Source organism: Brassica rapa, chromosome A02 (genome assembly GCF_000309985.2).
Source record: "Brassica rapa cultivar Chiifu-401-42 chromosome A02, CAAS_Brap_v3.01, whole genome shotgun sequence".
NCBI lineage: Eukaryota > Viridiplantae > Streptophyta > Magnoliopsida > Brassicales > Brassicaceae > Brassica > Brassica rapa.
The window spans coordinates 12,717,685-12,734,535 of NC_024796.2; the positions used below are offsets into that span (position 1 = coordinate 12,717,685).

The 16,851-nt window shown below is 33.8% G+C and overlaps 5 protein-coding genes and 1 long non-coding RNA gene across 6 annotated transcripts; 2 read left to right on the forward strand and 4 right to left on the reverse strand.

Moving 5' to 3' along the window:
• Nucleotides 1–376: 376 nt before the first annotated feature.
• Nucleotides 377–4,370, forward strand: LOC103852848 (LYR motif-containing protein 4). Its single transcript, XM_033283047.1, has one exon. It carries the CDS (start codon nt 2,128–2,130, stop codon nt 2,389–2,391), a length of 264 nt encoding a protein of 87 aa, XP_033138938.1. The 5' UTR covers nt 377–2,127; the 3' UTR covers nt 2,392–4,370.
• LOC103852849 (mitogen-activated protein kinase kinase 9) lies at nt 4,219–5,777 on the reverse strand. The gene has a single exon (XM_009129747.3). The coding sequence runs from the start codon at nt 5,296–5,298 to the stop codon at nt 4,378–4,380; it is 921 nt and encodes a 306-aa protein (XP_009127995.1). The 5' UTR covers nt 5,299–5,777; the 3' UTR covers nt 4,219–4,377.
• Nucleotides 5,778–11,694: 5,917 nt separating this feature from the next.
• Nucleotides 11,695–13,687, reverse strand: LOC103852851 (organelle RRM domain-containing protein 6, chloroplastic). The gene is given in 5 exon segments (XM_033283091.1): nt 11,695–12,010; nt 12,114–12,467; nt 13,439–13,536; nt 13,538–13,617; nt 13,619–13,687. Coding segments are annotated over 4 exon segments (327 nt in total). The 3' UTR covers nt 11,695–12,010; nt 12,114–12,387.
• Nucleotides 11,987–13,398, forward strand: LOC117129876. The gene is made up of 2 exons (XR_004453413.1): nt 11,987–12,227; nt 12,272–13,398. It is a non-coding gene; the product is annotated as an uncharacterized LOC117129876 (long non-coding RNA).
• Nucleotides 13,688–13,896: 209 nt separating the features above from the next.
• LOC103852850 (nudix hydrolase 21, chloroplastic) lies at nt 13,897–14,904 on the reverse strand. Its single transcript, XM_009129748.3, has 2 exons — nt 14,655–14,904; nt 13,897–14,549 (listed from the first exon to the last, which is right to left on the reverse strand). The coding sequence occupies exons 1-2, from the start codon at nt 14,813–14,815 to the stop codon at nt 14,144–14,146; spliced, it is 567 nt and encodes a 188-aa protein (XP_009127996.1). The 5' UTR covers nt 14,816–14,904; the 3' UTR covers nt 13,897–14,143.
• A 64-nt stretch (nt 14,905–14,968) lies between these two features.
• On the reverse strand, nt 14,969–16,644 carry LOC103852853 (lipid transfer-like protein VAS). The gene is made up of 3 exons (XM_009129750.3): nt 16,256–16,644; nt 16,076–16,114; nt 14,969–15,963 (listed from the first exon to the last, which is right to left on the reverse strand). The coding sequence occupies exons 1-3, from the start codon at nt 16,584–16,586 to the stop codon at nt 15,887–15,889; spliced, it is 447 nt and encodes a 148-aa protein (XP_009127998.3). The 5' UTR covers nt 16,587–16,644; the 3' UTR covers nt 14,969–15,886.
• Nucleotides 16,645–16,851: the final 207 nt, after the last annotated feature.

Here is a 16,851-nt window from a genome sequence, read left to right on the forward strand (position 1 = left end):
CTACCACCAGATCTAGATCCCCTCGAGGTAGATCTAGGGTTCCGGCGAGTGACGTTCCCCCAGAAGCTCAAACATATCGACGACAAAGATGGATCCAAGGAAGAGAAGCAAAAGGAAGACAGAGTTGAGGGAAGAAGGGACCGCCGGCGCGGCGTTTAACGTCACCGGCCGGAGGCAATCAACGATTTTTTTTTTTTGGGCTACGGAGGAGATAGGGTAGAGAGAGAATAAAAGAGAGCGTGTGTGTTTTTTTATTTACCACATATTAGTGTATATTTACCTCTTTAATGAAACCTATTTTTGTGATTTTGAACCTTGAGTGCTACTTTGGAAACAAAAACTTGGTTTGGTGCTATCTTAGTCTTTTTCTCTTAGTTTTATAGCTAGATTATTGTCATTTTTATATCCGATTGTAAAGGCTGGTTTAGGTTTTAATCAGTCAAGCTCTTTGACGGGTTGTTGTACGATCTCCTCTTCGAACCTGCGCTAGAAATTATCGCTGGTGCCATATTAGTTTGGCTAAACGAGCAGAGTTTAGTTTCATTCAAACGAGGCAATTACTATCACGTGTGAATCAAGAAACTTCTTGATTCATACAAAAAGAATAATATATTCTGCCGAAATTTCTGAGCATATTGAGTGAGAAAAGTAACTACTTAAAAAGTGAGTTTAGCAACTTCTTGGTTGATTTTTCTCAAATCAAAAAGATAGAGAACTGGACTCTTTTGGAGGAGTTTGATTGGTCTCTCAGAACGTTCTGACGCCAGTATATTGTCTGCCATAAATCAATTATTTTGTAACACTTAGTATTGTATCCATATTGATGTGATTCTAGTTCTTTTTTTATATGGGAATCTATTTTATGAGATTTGCATGTTTCCGCTTGTAAATAATTTTCTTAAATTATTGATGTGTGTTGTATGAATTGAGCAATTTGGTGGTCCAAGAACAGAGAAGAACAGTTTGGTAATCATTGTGGATAACTTTTTACAAAGTAACATTTCTATGTTGTTTGACTTTTTTTATGGATAAAGGTAAATTAGCGGAGTTTTTTACTGTCTCAGTTTTTTGAACTAACAAAACTGACATATCTAAGAGCACCCACAATGGGGGATGAAGAGAAATCCTTAGCTCTTACTCCTAGGTTATTACTAATATAATAATAATATAAATACTTAATTAACTAAGGATTGGTCCATGAATAAGGATTTTAAGGACCAAATCCTTATAGAGGTGGTGGCTTGGCATTGGGTGGGGAAAGTATTGTGTTTTGTTTGGAAAGAAAAACATTTTATTTCGACTCAACACGAGAAAAAAAAATTTGCTCTCAGCCACAAAGAGGCGATTGTGCTCTTGTTGATTTCTCTTGGCGACAAATCCGACAAAGGCGAGAAAAAAAATTGTTCGTTTATACGAACTTGGAGTTTCGTTTTCTCAAATTCTATTCTTATTTGGTATAATAGTTGGTGAGAATTTGATTGGATCCTCTTCTGTGAATTAGATGTTCTTGTTTGTGTCTGCAATTCTATAAATTTTCGTGGAGGTTTGAACTTTAGTTGTATGTCTGCTGTTAAGTTTCTTCTTTTGATTGTCTAAGGACGTTGTTTTAGATACAATTTAATCGGTTTAGTTTTAAAAGTTTTGTTTTTTTTATTGCTTCTTTAGCATATTTTTCAATGAAGCTTTTGTTTGCTAATGTTAGATATCGAATGCTGATAAGTGAATATCCTCACTAGTTTGATTTTCTGGAGAGAAAGTTTGGTTCTTTTTTGCTTTTATACAAATCCACACTGTCTATGAATCATCTTGTTGCATTCCCTTTAATATGTGGTTGTTTTAGAGTCAATTTAATCGGTTTTGTTTAAACGTTTTGGTTTTCTATTTCTTCTTTAGCATAGTTTTCAATGAAGCTTGTGTTTAATGTTTGGTTTCCTGGAGAAAATTTGGTTCTTTTTTTTTTCTTAAATCAAATTGCACTGTCTATAAAATCTGCTCGACAGTTCTCAAAGTTTGTATCTTTAGCCCTTATCTTGACTCATTCTCTTTTGTTTTTGGCACTTCCAATCACTTTCTTGTATTCCTTTTGATGTGTTTGTACTATAAAGGTGTTAGTTTCCATTCCCTGCGATGGTAGATAAAGGTCCAGTCATCAGCCTCTGTCGTTCCCTGCTTCGGGCAGGGCATCAGTACCCTGACTACAACATCAGGGAGTACGCTAAGCGAAGGACCTTGGAGGGGTTCCGCATGAACAAGAATCTCACTGATCATTCTAAGGTGGAAGAGGCTTATGCTGAAGGTAAGAAGCAGCTGGAGGTTGTAGAGAGGGTGGTGAAGGTTTACTTGGCATATCCTCCCAGGACCAAGAACATCATGGAACTCAAGCTTCAGTAGTGGATATGTATGTTTGTCACTTTTAATACACTCAAAGCTATTTGCTATGGTTATTGGTCATGTTTCTTAGTTCTTTCCCAACTATGAGACATTTGCTTTGTGTGATTCTCATGTAATCTTTGTGGCATCAGACCTTTATTAAGTGAAGAGATTAATCTTGTATTAGAGCGAAGAGATAAAGAGTCCTTTTTGCTGATTGTTCTTAATAATAAAATCTCACACAGTTCTGCAGTTGTTTGCATTGAAATGTTCCCAGCTTTTCTGTAGTTTATGTCTATCTTTAACACTGATGATGTTAGGTTATAAATCTCTGGATTCAAATACATTCTTGATCTCTTGTCAGAATTTTTGGGAGAAGAATATTATGTAAAGAACAACAGCAATATTGTTGCTTGTGTTGGTTTTCCATAATAAGAACGGTTTTGAGTTTTAAGCAACAAGATCACCGAAGATCAAAACAAAAGAGAGTATGTAATGAACATATATAACTCTTGTTCATATACATGAACAATTGAAAAATAATTTAATTGAAAACATTTGGAACAAATTTGGTGATGAAGATTAATAATTATTGTATTTTAATATTTAATTATGTAATAAATAAAAATTAAATTTTACTTTAAAAGAAAAAATATTTTTTATTTTTAAGGACTCCTAATCAGGGATCATCATTGGACAGACCATTTTTATTAGAGTCCTTAACTATTCAAAAAAATATATATATACTAAAATAATGGTAAGGACTCCAAGAAGGAGTCCACCATTACATATGCTCTAAGAGCTCTTTAATAGTTTGTTTGTGTGACTATTGGGTATCGGTTTTTTTTTTCTTTTGTGTGGTCAAATTGGGTATCGGTTTCTCCGTCATTTATTTAGAATTATGTTTCCCTCTTTTTTTATGAACAACCGAATTATGGTTCCCTCATTCCAACTTTTTCGAAATTTTAGAAGTTGTGTGCATACATTTAGATGATAAAAAGATATAAGTGGACGAAGACACTGAAATTAAGACCGAATAGTCTTAACAATAATTCAAAATACAAAGATATAAATTTGTTTCGCTTGGTCACCATACATATACACATCTCAAGTCAAGGGTGACTTTTATTTCTTTGTCACACTCAAGAGACTGACACCTACGGGAGCTTGGATCATCAATCCTTACGTACGCCAATACGTCAGCGTCTCCATTTCATAATTATTTAGATTTATGAGTGATTTTGTAAAAAAAAAAGTAATTTTGTAACAAAGAAACAAACAAAACAAACAAAAAGTAGTAGAGTTGTTATTATCATCAACTCTTCCACTAAGCTATAATAATCCTCCGAATCTTCCACGAACATCCAAAGATAGATTTGCTCTCCAAGCAAGCTATCATTTGCTCTCCAAGCAAGTTGATAAGCCGATAATATAGTTTTCCTTGCATAAGTGGCAACTAGATTTAAACTTCGACCTGCCCCCCTTTATCTTTTTTTGTTTTTTTAACGTGTGCTCATTGCATTTGTTTTTTTATGATTATTGTAATAATATGCAGATTTAATGGGCCAACAAAACAAACTATAAAATAAAGATATCAAATGATTCGCCAAGATAAACACCATTTTTGCAATAAAATACTATTATAAGATGTCTGATTCTGCTGATAAAAAAAAAGGGTGTCTGATTGTTTTCGCAAATAAAATATTTACTAGCTTATTTGCTTTGTGGTTAAACACCTCTTCAGTTGTATGATTCGCTTTAGATATCATATTTTATACGACGAGCATATGGCACTATAACTTAATTAAAAAACATGTAAAATACCAGCAGATAATTAAATCTAATGAAACTGAAAAAGATTGAAGAAATAGTTTTATCATTGACGGATGATATTACAATGCCAATGTTAGGATTCTTACAAATCTCTCATTTTATCCAGAGTATATATTATATGTACAAAATTCTACAAAAATAAATTAATTTTAATTTAACAAACGAAACTGAAAATCAAAGCTCTTCCTGGAGAAAAGGGTGGCCGAGAAGCTGCGACGCCGTCCATCTCTTAGTAGAATCTTTACGTAAACAACAATCAACAAAGCTCCTAAACTCTTCAGAGCATCCTTCGGGCGCTCGCGGCGGTTCTCCAAAACACACTGCACACATCAGCGTCGCCCAGTCTGGTCTCTGTCCCGGCGGTAATAACGGAAAGTGACCGAGAAGAAGCTCCAACATCATCAATCCGAAACTCCAAATATCTCCAGCGTATACATCAGAGCTTCCTCCTCCCGAGTCAAACCTCTCCGGACTCATATAAGCACACGTCCCGACATAAGAGTTGCAAGAATCCAACGACCGGACCAAGATCTTGCTAACTCCAAAGTCAGCGATCTTAACCTCGTCCTTCGAGTTAAGCAGCAGATTCGCAGGCTTTATGTCTCTGTGTACGATCTTCAGACCGTGCAAGTAACTCAGACCTTTCAAGATCTGTCTAGCGAACCCCGCGAGACGCTGCTCCGTCACGGCGCCGCGGAGAGACTCTAGAGTCCCGCCGTCCATGTACTCCATCAGAATCGATACTTCGCCGACGAGAGGTTTCTCGAAGATTCCGTGACACTTAACGACGTGAGGAGAGTCCGTGCGGCGGAGTATCTCCATCTCTCGCATTAGTTGTCTCGTTAGGATCGGGTCCATGTCGCCGTTGACTGTTTTCAGAGCGTAGAGAGTGTTCTTGTGGCTGACTTTGTAAACTGTTCCGCTGTTTCCGCATCCGAGGACGTTGAGTTTCTCTAGATCGGCGGCGGAGATGGAGTTAGAGAGGACGGTTGAGGTGGCAGCGGTGGTGATGGAGGGGAGGGAGAAGCGGCGGTCGGAGATGGGAGGGAGAGGGAGACGGAGGTTGAGCTGACGACGTTCTCTAACAAGAGCCATAGAAAGAGAGATAGGTAGATAGAAAAGTGAATGTGATGGAAGAAGAAGATAGAGAGACGCTTCAGGTTTTATACGATTTTGAGAGACGTTCAGTGTGAATGGAGACTACTAGGAAGGTGAAGATGACCTAATTATCCCTCTTTTTTCCTTTTTGTTATTTAAAATTTTAAACTTAAAAAAAAATATTATGCATACAATTTTCTTTTGCCAACATGTATACAAGTTTAAAAAATATCAAACTTGTATGTTGACAAAAAAAATAGTACACATAAATTTAAAAGTATTAAAAAAAGAATTATTAATTATTTAACTGAACATATTTCAACCTATACTAAATTAATTTATAAACTGTATATAGTTTTATACCATATCCCTTATAATTTTACATTAATTTTGAAAATAGCATTTAGTATAAAGAAAAAAAAAATCTACAACATTAGAAATGGAAAGAATATTTAATTTCAACTAGTGTTTTATTATCTTAAAATTACAGTCCCATGGGTCGTGCGGCACGTGGTTAAATGCATCAGACTGTAATTTATCCAAACTATATATCATGGAAAATGACTAATCCTATTGCTCTCGTAGTAATCTTTTTTATAAAGAATATTCATTTTTAAATTAATAATACTATACTATGTATAGTAGATAACGGTAACAAAACAATCAGCACTAATACATTTATTTAAGAGTTTTTTCATGCCCACTAATACTAATAAATCATTAACTTACTTGATTGTCACGAAAAAATGGGAAAATGATTTGTTTTCTTGGTGGTGGTGGTGTGAAGGTTCGATGAACCGAGGAGGCTAAAGGACGAGGAATGAGAGCGACCAAATAGCATTAACATTTTTCTCACGCCAACGTGGAAAAGCTTGTTACACCCATCTGCTTAATTTCTAAGGCCGTCGGATTCACGTATAAAGTTCGGATAATGTCCTTAATTTGTGGACACATAAGACCATAGACTTTACATATGTAGTTAGGCTTTCGCATTTGTCATGTGTGTGTAATATTGTGCACACTGCACATTGCACATGCTTATATATTATTTGATGGTATGTAGTAGGGCTGGGCAAATAAACCGAACCCGAAAATCTGAACCGAATCCGATCCGATAAAAATGAATCCGAAACGATCCGAACCCGACATAAATACCAAATGGATCTTGTTTTGTGGTATTTCGGGTTATGGGTATTATCTGAACCGAACCCGAATCTAAATTGATATCCGATAAAACCCAAAACATTCAAAACCTCGAAAAGATCTTGTACCAAACATGATCTCAATTTCTAATATGTATCCAAAATACACTATGAAATATTGAACATCTAAAATACTTATCTATTACATGATGATTGGTGGTTCTATTGCATGAAGGTTGGTGGTACTATTACATGAAGGTTGATGGTTGAAGATGGCCGTTGAATCTTGAAGTATTTAGATTTTGATTTTGTTTTCGTTAAACAATGATTCTCATATTTCATGAGAAATTGGTTTTCATTTTATGCTTTTATTTATTTGGTTTTCTTTTTATCAGTAAATATGTTTACTTTTCGTTTGATTTTGAATGATCAAGGTTGATGTTCCTTATTTTTGAATCGATTTTATTTAAGTTTTGGTTACAAAATAGTTACAAATCAGGTATTTTAAAACTGAAGAACCGATTTTACTCATGTTTTGGTTATAAAATAGGTAAAAATCAGGTACTTTTAAACCGAAAAACCGATTGGGATCCGAACCCGAAAGTATATTGGGTTGTACCGGTTATTTGAAGATTTACTAACCCCGACCCGAATCCGATAGAACCCGAACCGGTCCCGAACCGAACTTTCATATAATCCGAATGGGGCCGATTTTGATAAACCCAAAAAACCAAAACCCGATTGGATAAAACCGAAACCCGTTTGGGACCCCGAATGCCCAGGCCTAGTATGTAGGTGGTTATGTTTTGTTAGACTAACTAGTATATAAACAATTGTCGAATTAAAAACATGAAAATAATATTTTCCGAGATATTTCTAATTTATACTCCCTCTATATCATTTTAAGAGGTGTTTAAGGTTTTTGTACATATATTAAGAAAATACAAATTTTTATGTAATTGGCTTTGGTTACACAAAATAAAATTGAATAAAATTAATTCAACCAATAAAAAAAATTTAATATTTTATAATTGGTCAAAAATTTAAAAATTCAAATGACATTAAATTTTACTTTAAATTGTGAGAACATCACTTATTGAAACAAAATCAAAATTCTTAAATACCAGCTAAACTGATACGAGGGAGTACTAATTAACTCATATAAACATGGTGAACATTTTTTATATAAAATTACTATAAATTGGAAATAAAATACTCCCTCCGTTTTTTAATATAAGTCATTTTACAGCTATACACGTAGATTAAGAAAACCATTAATTTCTTATATTTTCTAGACAAAAACATCATTAATTATTTACCTAACCACAATTCAACCAATAGAAAAATAGAAGATATATTACCATTGGTCATACAATATTAATTATTAATAAATTTTACATAGAAAACCGAAAATGACATATAATTTGGAACAAAAAAGTTTCTCTAAAACGACTTATATTAAAAAACGGAGGGAGTAGTAGCTAGGACAGAAAAAAAAAACACCTATCAGAATCAATAAAAACATGCCATTAGAATTTATTAATTCTTGGTGTCTTTCAGCACATGCTTCTTGTTGTTTAACCGTAGAAACATGTGATATTTTTTCGAGGTATTAATTAGACATATCAATACTAGGCTAATCAATACCACCCATGTCGACACATATTATATACTACGTACATAAGGGGACAACAATTCTCAGAGCTCAAAACCATAAATCGTGTGCTAACGTGCGGCTTGTTTTGTGAAGTGCTGAAAAGAAACCAAATGTAAGATTTTATTTGATGATAAATGCATGAGGGTGATCAACCAACGTAGTTGTCTGGTATATAATTGAGAATCTTCAAAATTCTGAAGAGTAAAAACTCTAACAAATTATGCTGCCATTATCCGTGTTCGATTCCACAATATATATAACAAATACAATAAAAATTCAACTTTGATCAAAGTTGTGACTTGTGAGCCGAAGACAACTAAACTTCGATTTGAAGTTCGTTTGTATCAAAGTTTATAACTAATACTACACATAAATAAAGGAAACTGATTACATTATATATTTGTTTTGAAAGATAAAAATGCATTTTTTTACCAAACCTGAGTCATATAAAATAGCTTTTACTTAATTTAGACAATTTTTTTGTCAACATGTATACAAGTTTTTTAAAAAATATATTTTTTAACAAAGATAAAAGAATTAGTAATAATTTAACTGAACATATTTCAACCTATAGTAAAATAATTTATAACCTGTAATACTTTATAACATAACTCTTATAATTTTACATTAATTTTGAAAATAGCATTTGTATAAAACAAAAGATAAAATATTAAAATGGAAAGAATATTTAATTTCAACTTACTTAAATGGCAGTCTCTTAAAAAAAGAAATGGCAGTCTCTTCTTATTTTCTCATTAAAAATGCAACTTGTTTGAGTGTTTGATTACGCACGTACTTAAATGCATCAGACTGTAATTTGTCCAAACTATATATCATGGAAAATGACTAATCATATAGCCCTCGTAGTAGATAACGGTAACAAAACAAATAACACTAATAAAATGATTTAAGATTTTTTTCCATACCCACTGATACTAATAAATCATTAATTTACTTGACTGTCACGAAAAATGGGAAAATGATTTGTTTTTGGGGGCGATGGAGTGAAGGTTCGATGAACCGAGGAGGCTAAAGGACGAGGAATGAGGTATGAGAGCGACCAAAGAGCATTAACATTAGTCTCACGCCAATGTGGAAAGGCTTGTAACACCATCTGTTTAATTTCTTAAGCGGTCGCATCACTTATAAAATTTTGGATAATGTCCTTAATTTGTGGACACATAAGACCATAGGCTTTATTATGTAGTTAGGCTTTTGCATGTCTCATGTGTGTGTAATTGTGCACATCGCACATGCTTATATATTGTTTGATGGTATGTAGGTGGGTTATGTTTATAAACAATTGAAAAAATTCTGTTAAACAATCGTCCAAAGGATCCTAATTAAAAACATGAAAATAATATTTCCCGCCTGAGATTTATAATTTATACTAATTCACTCATATAAACATGTTTAAAATTTTCGTATAAATTTGTGAGAAATTAGAAATAAAATAGTAGGACAGAAAATAATTCACTGGCCAGAATCAACGAAAACATGCCATTAGAATTTAGAAAAAAAACTGACTTCTTAATTCTGAACTTTCAAAAACAAGTCAAAATAATTTTGAACTCTAAAACAAACCATTTAAAACATGAATACTTTATCAAACATGAATAAATCATGAAATTTCATTGACCAAGCATTTTTAACTTTGTAATTTAATTATACGTTAATTAAAAGTTAACAGACATTAAATGTCAAAACGTCGCCGTTTTGACAACACGAGAAAACTCTAATCTAAACCTAAAAAATTCTCAATTCATTTCTTTTAAATCTTTAATTTCTCATTTCATCCATTTCTCTAGCTCATCTCCTTCATCATCATCTTCATGATAATTTCTCCAAGCCATAAACTTTTTGCAATCTTTAGACTTTTCTTTAGTAACTTCTATTTCTTTATGTGCTCTCTTAGTGAATTTTGCTTTCAGCTGTGAAGTTACAATAGCTCTTTTGACATTACGAACCATGCATTGTCTATTTATATTTTCTAACAACTCAAGCAAAGGTTGCTAGAGAGAGATGATGAAGGAGATGAGTTAGAAAAGAGATGAAATGAGAAAATTAAGGTTTTGAAGGAGATGAATTAAGGATTTTCGGGTTTATATTAGAGTTTAACGGATGATTAATTACTAAATGATTAATCAACGGATGATTAATTACGAAATTAACGGATGATTAATTACAAAATCAATTAACGGATGATTAATTACGAAATTAAAAGAGCTTGGTCAATGAAAGTTGATGATTTATTCATGTTTGACTAAGAGTTCATGTTTTAAATGACATGTTTTAGAGTTCAAGATTATTTTGGCATATTTTTTAAAGCAGGGTTAAGAAATCAATTTTCCTTTAGCATTTATTAATTCTTGGTGTCTTTCAGCATGTGTTATGTGTGTATTTATTATACACATGCTTGTTGTTGTTTAACCATAGAAACATGTGATACATATATTTTCTTCTAGGTATTAATTAGACATCAATACTGCGCATGTCAATACATATTATATAATGCGTACCCTTCTGAGTGGACAACAATACTCAGAACTCAAAACCATAAATCGTGTGCTAACGTGCGGCTTGTTTTGTGAAGTATTGAGAAGAAACCAAATGTTAGATTTTATTTGATGATACATCATACATGCACGAGGGTGATCAACCAACATAAAGTTGTCTAATCTATAATTAAGAATCTTCAAAATTCTAAAAAGTAAAAACTCTAAAACACTGCCTTCTGATGTCAATATCAGTGTTCGGTTCCACAATATATATAACAAATACAATAAAAATTCAACAAATGCATATAGTTACAAAAAAAAAATTTCTACAAATGTGTTTATTGTTTAAAAGTGATCAAAACTTGTGAGCCGAAGAGTGAAGACAACTAAACCTATTAGACTAGGAGCAATGAAGTTGTTGAATGAAAAATTCACTGTTCATTCAACTGTTTAAAATCCAACTTAGATTAATACATGCTGAAAAGATTCAATTAGTTGAATACTAAATGAGTGGGTCCTACAGTGACAAGTGTTTAAATGTGAAAGAAAAAGGTGAATTCACACGCTAAATACATTGTGAGTGGGTCTCCAAAAAACAATTTGATTGGTTGTGAAAAACATTAGAAATTTTATTTCTTTCAAATTACTGAAACTCAATTATTTTAAAGTAAACATTTTTTTAAAAAATTAAAATTTATATTAGAATTTATGATTTTTTATGATTTATAAATAGAGATTAGTCTCATTTCATTTGGATACAAAAATTTCTTTTTATCAATTTTCATTCTACTTTTTTTATTTTTTAAAACTAGTTAAATATAACTAAAAATTATTAAAAATATCTCATTTTAATTATTTTAATTAATTACAATATAAACTATTATTAATATATAGTTATTAATTTATAAAAGATAAAAATATGAATTAAAATAGTGGGGTAGAATGTTGAATTTTACTAAACAAAATTATTGTATAAGTAAAAAATAAGGTGGATGTTGAATGATTAGGTGAAAGAGAGATAAGATGATGTGTAGTGTTAAAAAGAAAAAATTAGGGTGTTGAATTAGTAACCATTGTAGATACTCTTACACCTAAATAAAGGAAACTGATTACATTTGTTTTGAAAGATAAATATGCATTTTTTTTCCAGACTTTAGTTTACTTTAGACTGTCTCCCTCAGTGAAATCTTGGTAGGAGTTAAGCAATGAGTACATTGTATGACCTCAAAAGTGAAAAGAAGATTGAAAATTACACAGAATCATAGTATGGAGACATGATCAAAGTAGCTACCAGGTGCGAAAGGTACACGACGTTTAGTCTGAGCTCTGTTGAAGTCTGATCTGGGTTTAGCTCTTTGAATATCTGACATTGGTTTAGCTTCCTCCACGAATATAACCCTTCCATCCAAAAACTGTACACAAACCAAATCAATAGTTAATACAAGTTGGCAAACTTTTTATTTGAAACGAACCCTTTCTTGTTCTCAACCGACGAGCGTGAGAGTAATGTGTTACCTTTCCGTGCATCCCTTCAATAGCTTTCATTGACTCCTCCTCTGTTTCATACCGCAGGAAAGCAAACCCTCTTGGTCTATTTGCTACTTTATCCATCACCAAGTTAACTAAAAGGTTTAGCAAAAAAAAAAAAAAAAAAAAAAAAAGTTAACTAAAAGGAGACAATCAAGAAAATGAATTACATTTTGAGTTTTCTTACCTGATCATCGTACATGGTAACTAAACAGACACCTAATAAAAAAGATCTGACGAAGAAGTTGAACAAGGGAGGGGGTTATGGGTTACCAAGTGTGAGCTTACCAAACTGTTCAAAAGCTTTTCTTTAGTTATCTTCAGTTGTGCGGAAAGAAAGCCCTGTGCATAATAAAACCATCAAACCCCTTGTTATATGAAGTTCAAGTCTTATACGGTAAAGGTAGAGAGACAAACTAGGCATCAAAAGGTGGTAGAAAGCTAGCAAGTAACAAGAAAAAACAGAAGAGAGCATTAAGACTCTTTTGGCCATTTCTGAACACCACTAATTAACTTGCAATAATCCCCTTTACATAAAGCTTAACAGCAGCAGAAAGATGTATCTATCTCCCCAGTTCATCAGAACATATACCAATTAAAAAAAACATTCTTCTTAATTTTTAAACTAAGGATGTCTAGGCCAAAGGCCAACTAAATCGTATAAGAGACCGGTACCCGGCACCAAGTTTACTAAATGAAACCTAAGACATGGTCTCATGCTCGTTTGGCCAAATAATAGCAACTTAGCCCCAAGTTTGTTAGTCTTTTTTTGGTAAAATAAAAGGTGGTTTCACCTCTTTGCCCGGAACCCAAGCATTTTAAATAGTCCCTCCCACTGTGAATTGAATCCGAGTGGCGGTAGTTACAGTCGTAACCCTTTTACCACTAGGCCAACTCAACGTTAGTAAGTTTGTTAGTTTTGTCAAACAATAGCAACTTAATTCCTAGCCGGAATCAAACCCATGAGAGATATTTTACTCAATGCCCACCAGGCTGCCACCTGCATGGTTAAAAACAATAATTTGATTTGGGTGCTACTCGGGCTTGTAATCGTATTCCCGTTTTCATGTTGATTTAATATATTTGAATTTAAAAAAAAAAAAAAAACAGATAGATTCCCTCGCCCAGAGAATCTCTAGAAAAAACACTAGTCATGTTCAACTAAACAGCAAAGAATAATAACGTACAATGTGTCCACAGGACCATAACCACATTTAGTTCCCTACAGAAGTATCATTCATGAATTTGAGATTAAGCAAAAGATGAAAGAATCGAAAAGAGAACTGGAAGGAGGAGAAAGGAAGGGAACTTACCACTCAAGTAGAGCTTCGTATTAGGACCAGAGATAGACGAAGACGGTGGAGATGTAGAATCCGACGAAGACAGACAACCTGAGATGATTACTAATCCGCCGAGCTGAATTTACCACATTGATTCGTCCGCGCCAGTACCGGGAATAGGCAGACGAAGAGACGCTGCAGGTGCCCCCATAAGTTAGGAGAGAACAGACGATGTCCAGAACACGACGGAACAATGACTATCCCTAATCTATTAACTGCCATTGTTCGCTCCCTCTTCTTCTTCCCCGTATACCTTCATCTTTTGAGGGTCAAATTGGTACTTCCGTATCTTTTTTTCTGCAACACACACAGTTTTGACTCAAAGATTCTGTTTGTTTGCATTTAGCTGCTGTGATATGCGACCGCAATTTTAAATCAAATTTCCATTAATCGCAACTATCAGAGCAACAAGCTGTGTTGGCAGCGACTAGTAAAATAAGAAGCCTTGCAGTCGATTTATTCAAGATCAAGAAGATTGCTGATTCAATTTATATACACAAACTACAGATTAGTTACATGAAAGCCAAAGATTTCAAACAATTAGTGGATTTCAAATGAGTCTATCTAAACTAAATACCCTGCCTACCTAACAAATGAATAAATCAAATCACAAGACTTAACTTTGACCTGCTTTTCACCCACTCCTATTAAATCTTTAATAACAATCAAAAGTTGTTATCACCCTTGGCATTTCCGGTTAATGAACACTTCCAAAGCTTCTCTCATCCACCCATTCCGACACAACTCAATCGCTTCAGACAAACAAACCCACTTCCGTTGTCTAAACCCACATTCAGGCCAAATCTCAAACTGCTCGCTAACGAGCATAGGAAACATGTACCCGTCGTGAACCATCATGTTGTCTCTTTTGCTTTTGTACTGCCACATCCCAAGTGATTCCTCGAGCTGTCCCGTTACACCAGCTTCCTCTATCGTCTCTCTCAAAGCAGCTTCCTCAATTGATTCGTCAATCTCCCAACCTCCTTTAGGTAATAACATCCCTTTCCCTTTCTTCTGTGCGCTTATCAAAAGCACTTCAATCTCTCCACCACCACCGTGTTTCTTGTATCTGTACGGTATACATCTGCAAGAAACAAAGAATCAGATTCCATTTTGAAAGAATAAATCAATTTTTTTTTTAAATTAGTTTTTTTTTTGTTTAATTTTCAATTGGACGTAACGTACGTACCCGACGACTTGACGATACCCTGTGGTGTTGTAGCGTTGCAGATCTCTTCCGGTTCGAGAGACTAAAGAGATTACTTTCTTCGACGGGATGTTGTTGTTGTATGTCGGAGGAAAGTGTGATCCGATGTTTGAGATGCATAGAGAAACATATAACTCTGTCATTGTTTTTGTTTGTCTTCTTCCTTTTCTGCCGAAATTGATTTTGATCAAGTCTGAGTTGAGATTGTGAAGATGATTGGGTTTGGGGAAGTGTATTTATAAGGAAAATATCCCACGCGCTTTGAAGTAAATTTAAAGTTGATTATACACTTTTTCGGTCAACTAACTTCCTTCCTCCTGTATTTGAAATTAGTTCGGTTAAGGGACGGAGATTCCGGTTTTGTTTTCGGTTATTGAATTGACTTTATCGGTTAATCAAGCTTTTGTCTTCTGTTATAATCTGTCTTTTATTATTATTTTGAGATTAGTTCACGTGACAACTGTTCCCACATTGTAAACAAATACAGATTAGAACGAGGTTGATAACAAATTCTACAAATTGAAAATCAAACTCTGTTGTCAACAGACACATCATACATTACCCCTAGGCCTAATTACCCCCACCAACGCGGAAAAGAAAAGAGTGTTGTGGAGGGGGGACGCGCTTATGCGCGTGGAGAATCCAAGCAAGTGGTGAAGGTCACACAATATGAACACGCATGTAATTCGGACACGGTATATACAGAGTATTTAGCTGTGTTTAGAGCCTGATTAACCTAGGTTTTTAATTTGGGACATTTATTTTTTAATTCATGATTTGATATTTTTTAACACTTTTAGACTAAGAACGGACTCTTAGACCATCATTAACCGGCTCTTAAACCATCATTAACTCTAGTCTCTTAACTGGGATTATTAGGGATAATCATGATCTTAGAGCATGATTATTATAGTTTTTTAAGGTGAGATTTTTAACGGAATATAAGAATATAAGAAGAGATTAATCATCATCTTAGCATTGACTTTTTTATTTTATTTTAAGATTATGAAAAAAAGAATTATTACTCGTAGCACGCACATTTCTAATCATAAATCTGGCTTATGAGACAACAATGACATTAATACAAAACACAATACTACGGAGGACATACTAATGTGTTTCGGCCACAAACGTGATTGTAATTTGAAATTGAGACGTATAAAAATCTGAAAATATAAACTTCATTTCTGGTTTTAAGAAGAATCAAAATCATCTCAAAGCCAAAGGAAGCTAAATCCCAAGAAACTCATAGCTAGGGCTGCATTTTTCGTCGTGCTGCCAGAAGAGCTCTCTGTTTCATTTAGAATATCACATCAGTTACATAGATAATTATAAGATTGTAAATTCAATATAGCAAATCTAAAATCTAAGCTTGATATCAGAGAAAGTAATTAAGTGCATACCGGTGGTCGTAGCTCCCGGCGACGTATCAGGCGAAGAAACTTCAGTGGGAAAATAAACATATTAATTAGCATGGTGTCGTTTACATAACACATCGAGGATATATCAATGAGACGCGTATTTACTCTAAGCGATACAATAGTCACACTTAATATAGCTAGAGCTGGACGAAGAGAACTCACCAGTGCTATTGCTACAAAGTGATTCATCATAACTAGCTCCACATGAACTAATGAAATTTAGAGCGTCATCTTGAGTGATATTAATGAGTGCGAGCATGTCCGGATGGTTGAGGAATCCGCATAGACATGTCACGTCTTTCTCGACGATCTCTTTCACCGGATAGCAACACCATGGCGGCGGAGGAGAGTCCGTGTTAATGTACGGATGACACGGTATTAGTTTTTCTACACATCGCATTGCTTCCTCAGTTTGTTCCATTTGTGCTGTGATTTGAATGGAGTAGATAATTATGAGGACGGTGGCTACGCCGAGTGATCTTGTAATATCCATTTTTTTTATATTTGTTATCCAACTTACTTATTTTTCTTATATGATTTTGTATAACGACTATATATTTTTTGTTTTATATAGAACGGATACGTGGGAATTAACTTTTTGTTGATTTCTTGGGTGGGTCAACTATATATTTTATTTCTGAATTTAGGAGCATAATTACCTGATTAATTCTAATAATATTGAATGCGTACAGAGAATTAATTCCTTCAAACTATTAATTAACGTCTTAATCCAGATTCTTGCAATTTGACTGAATATA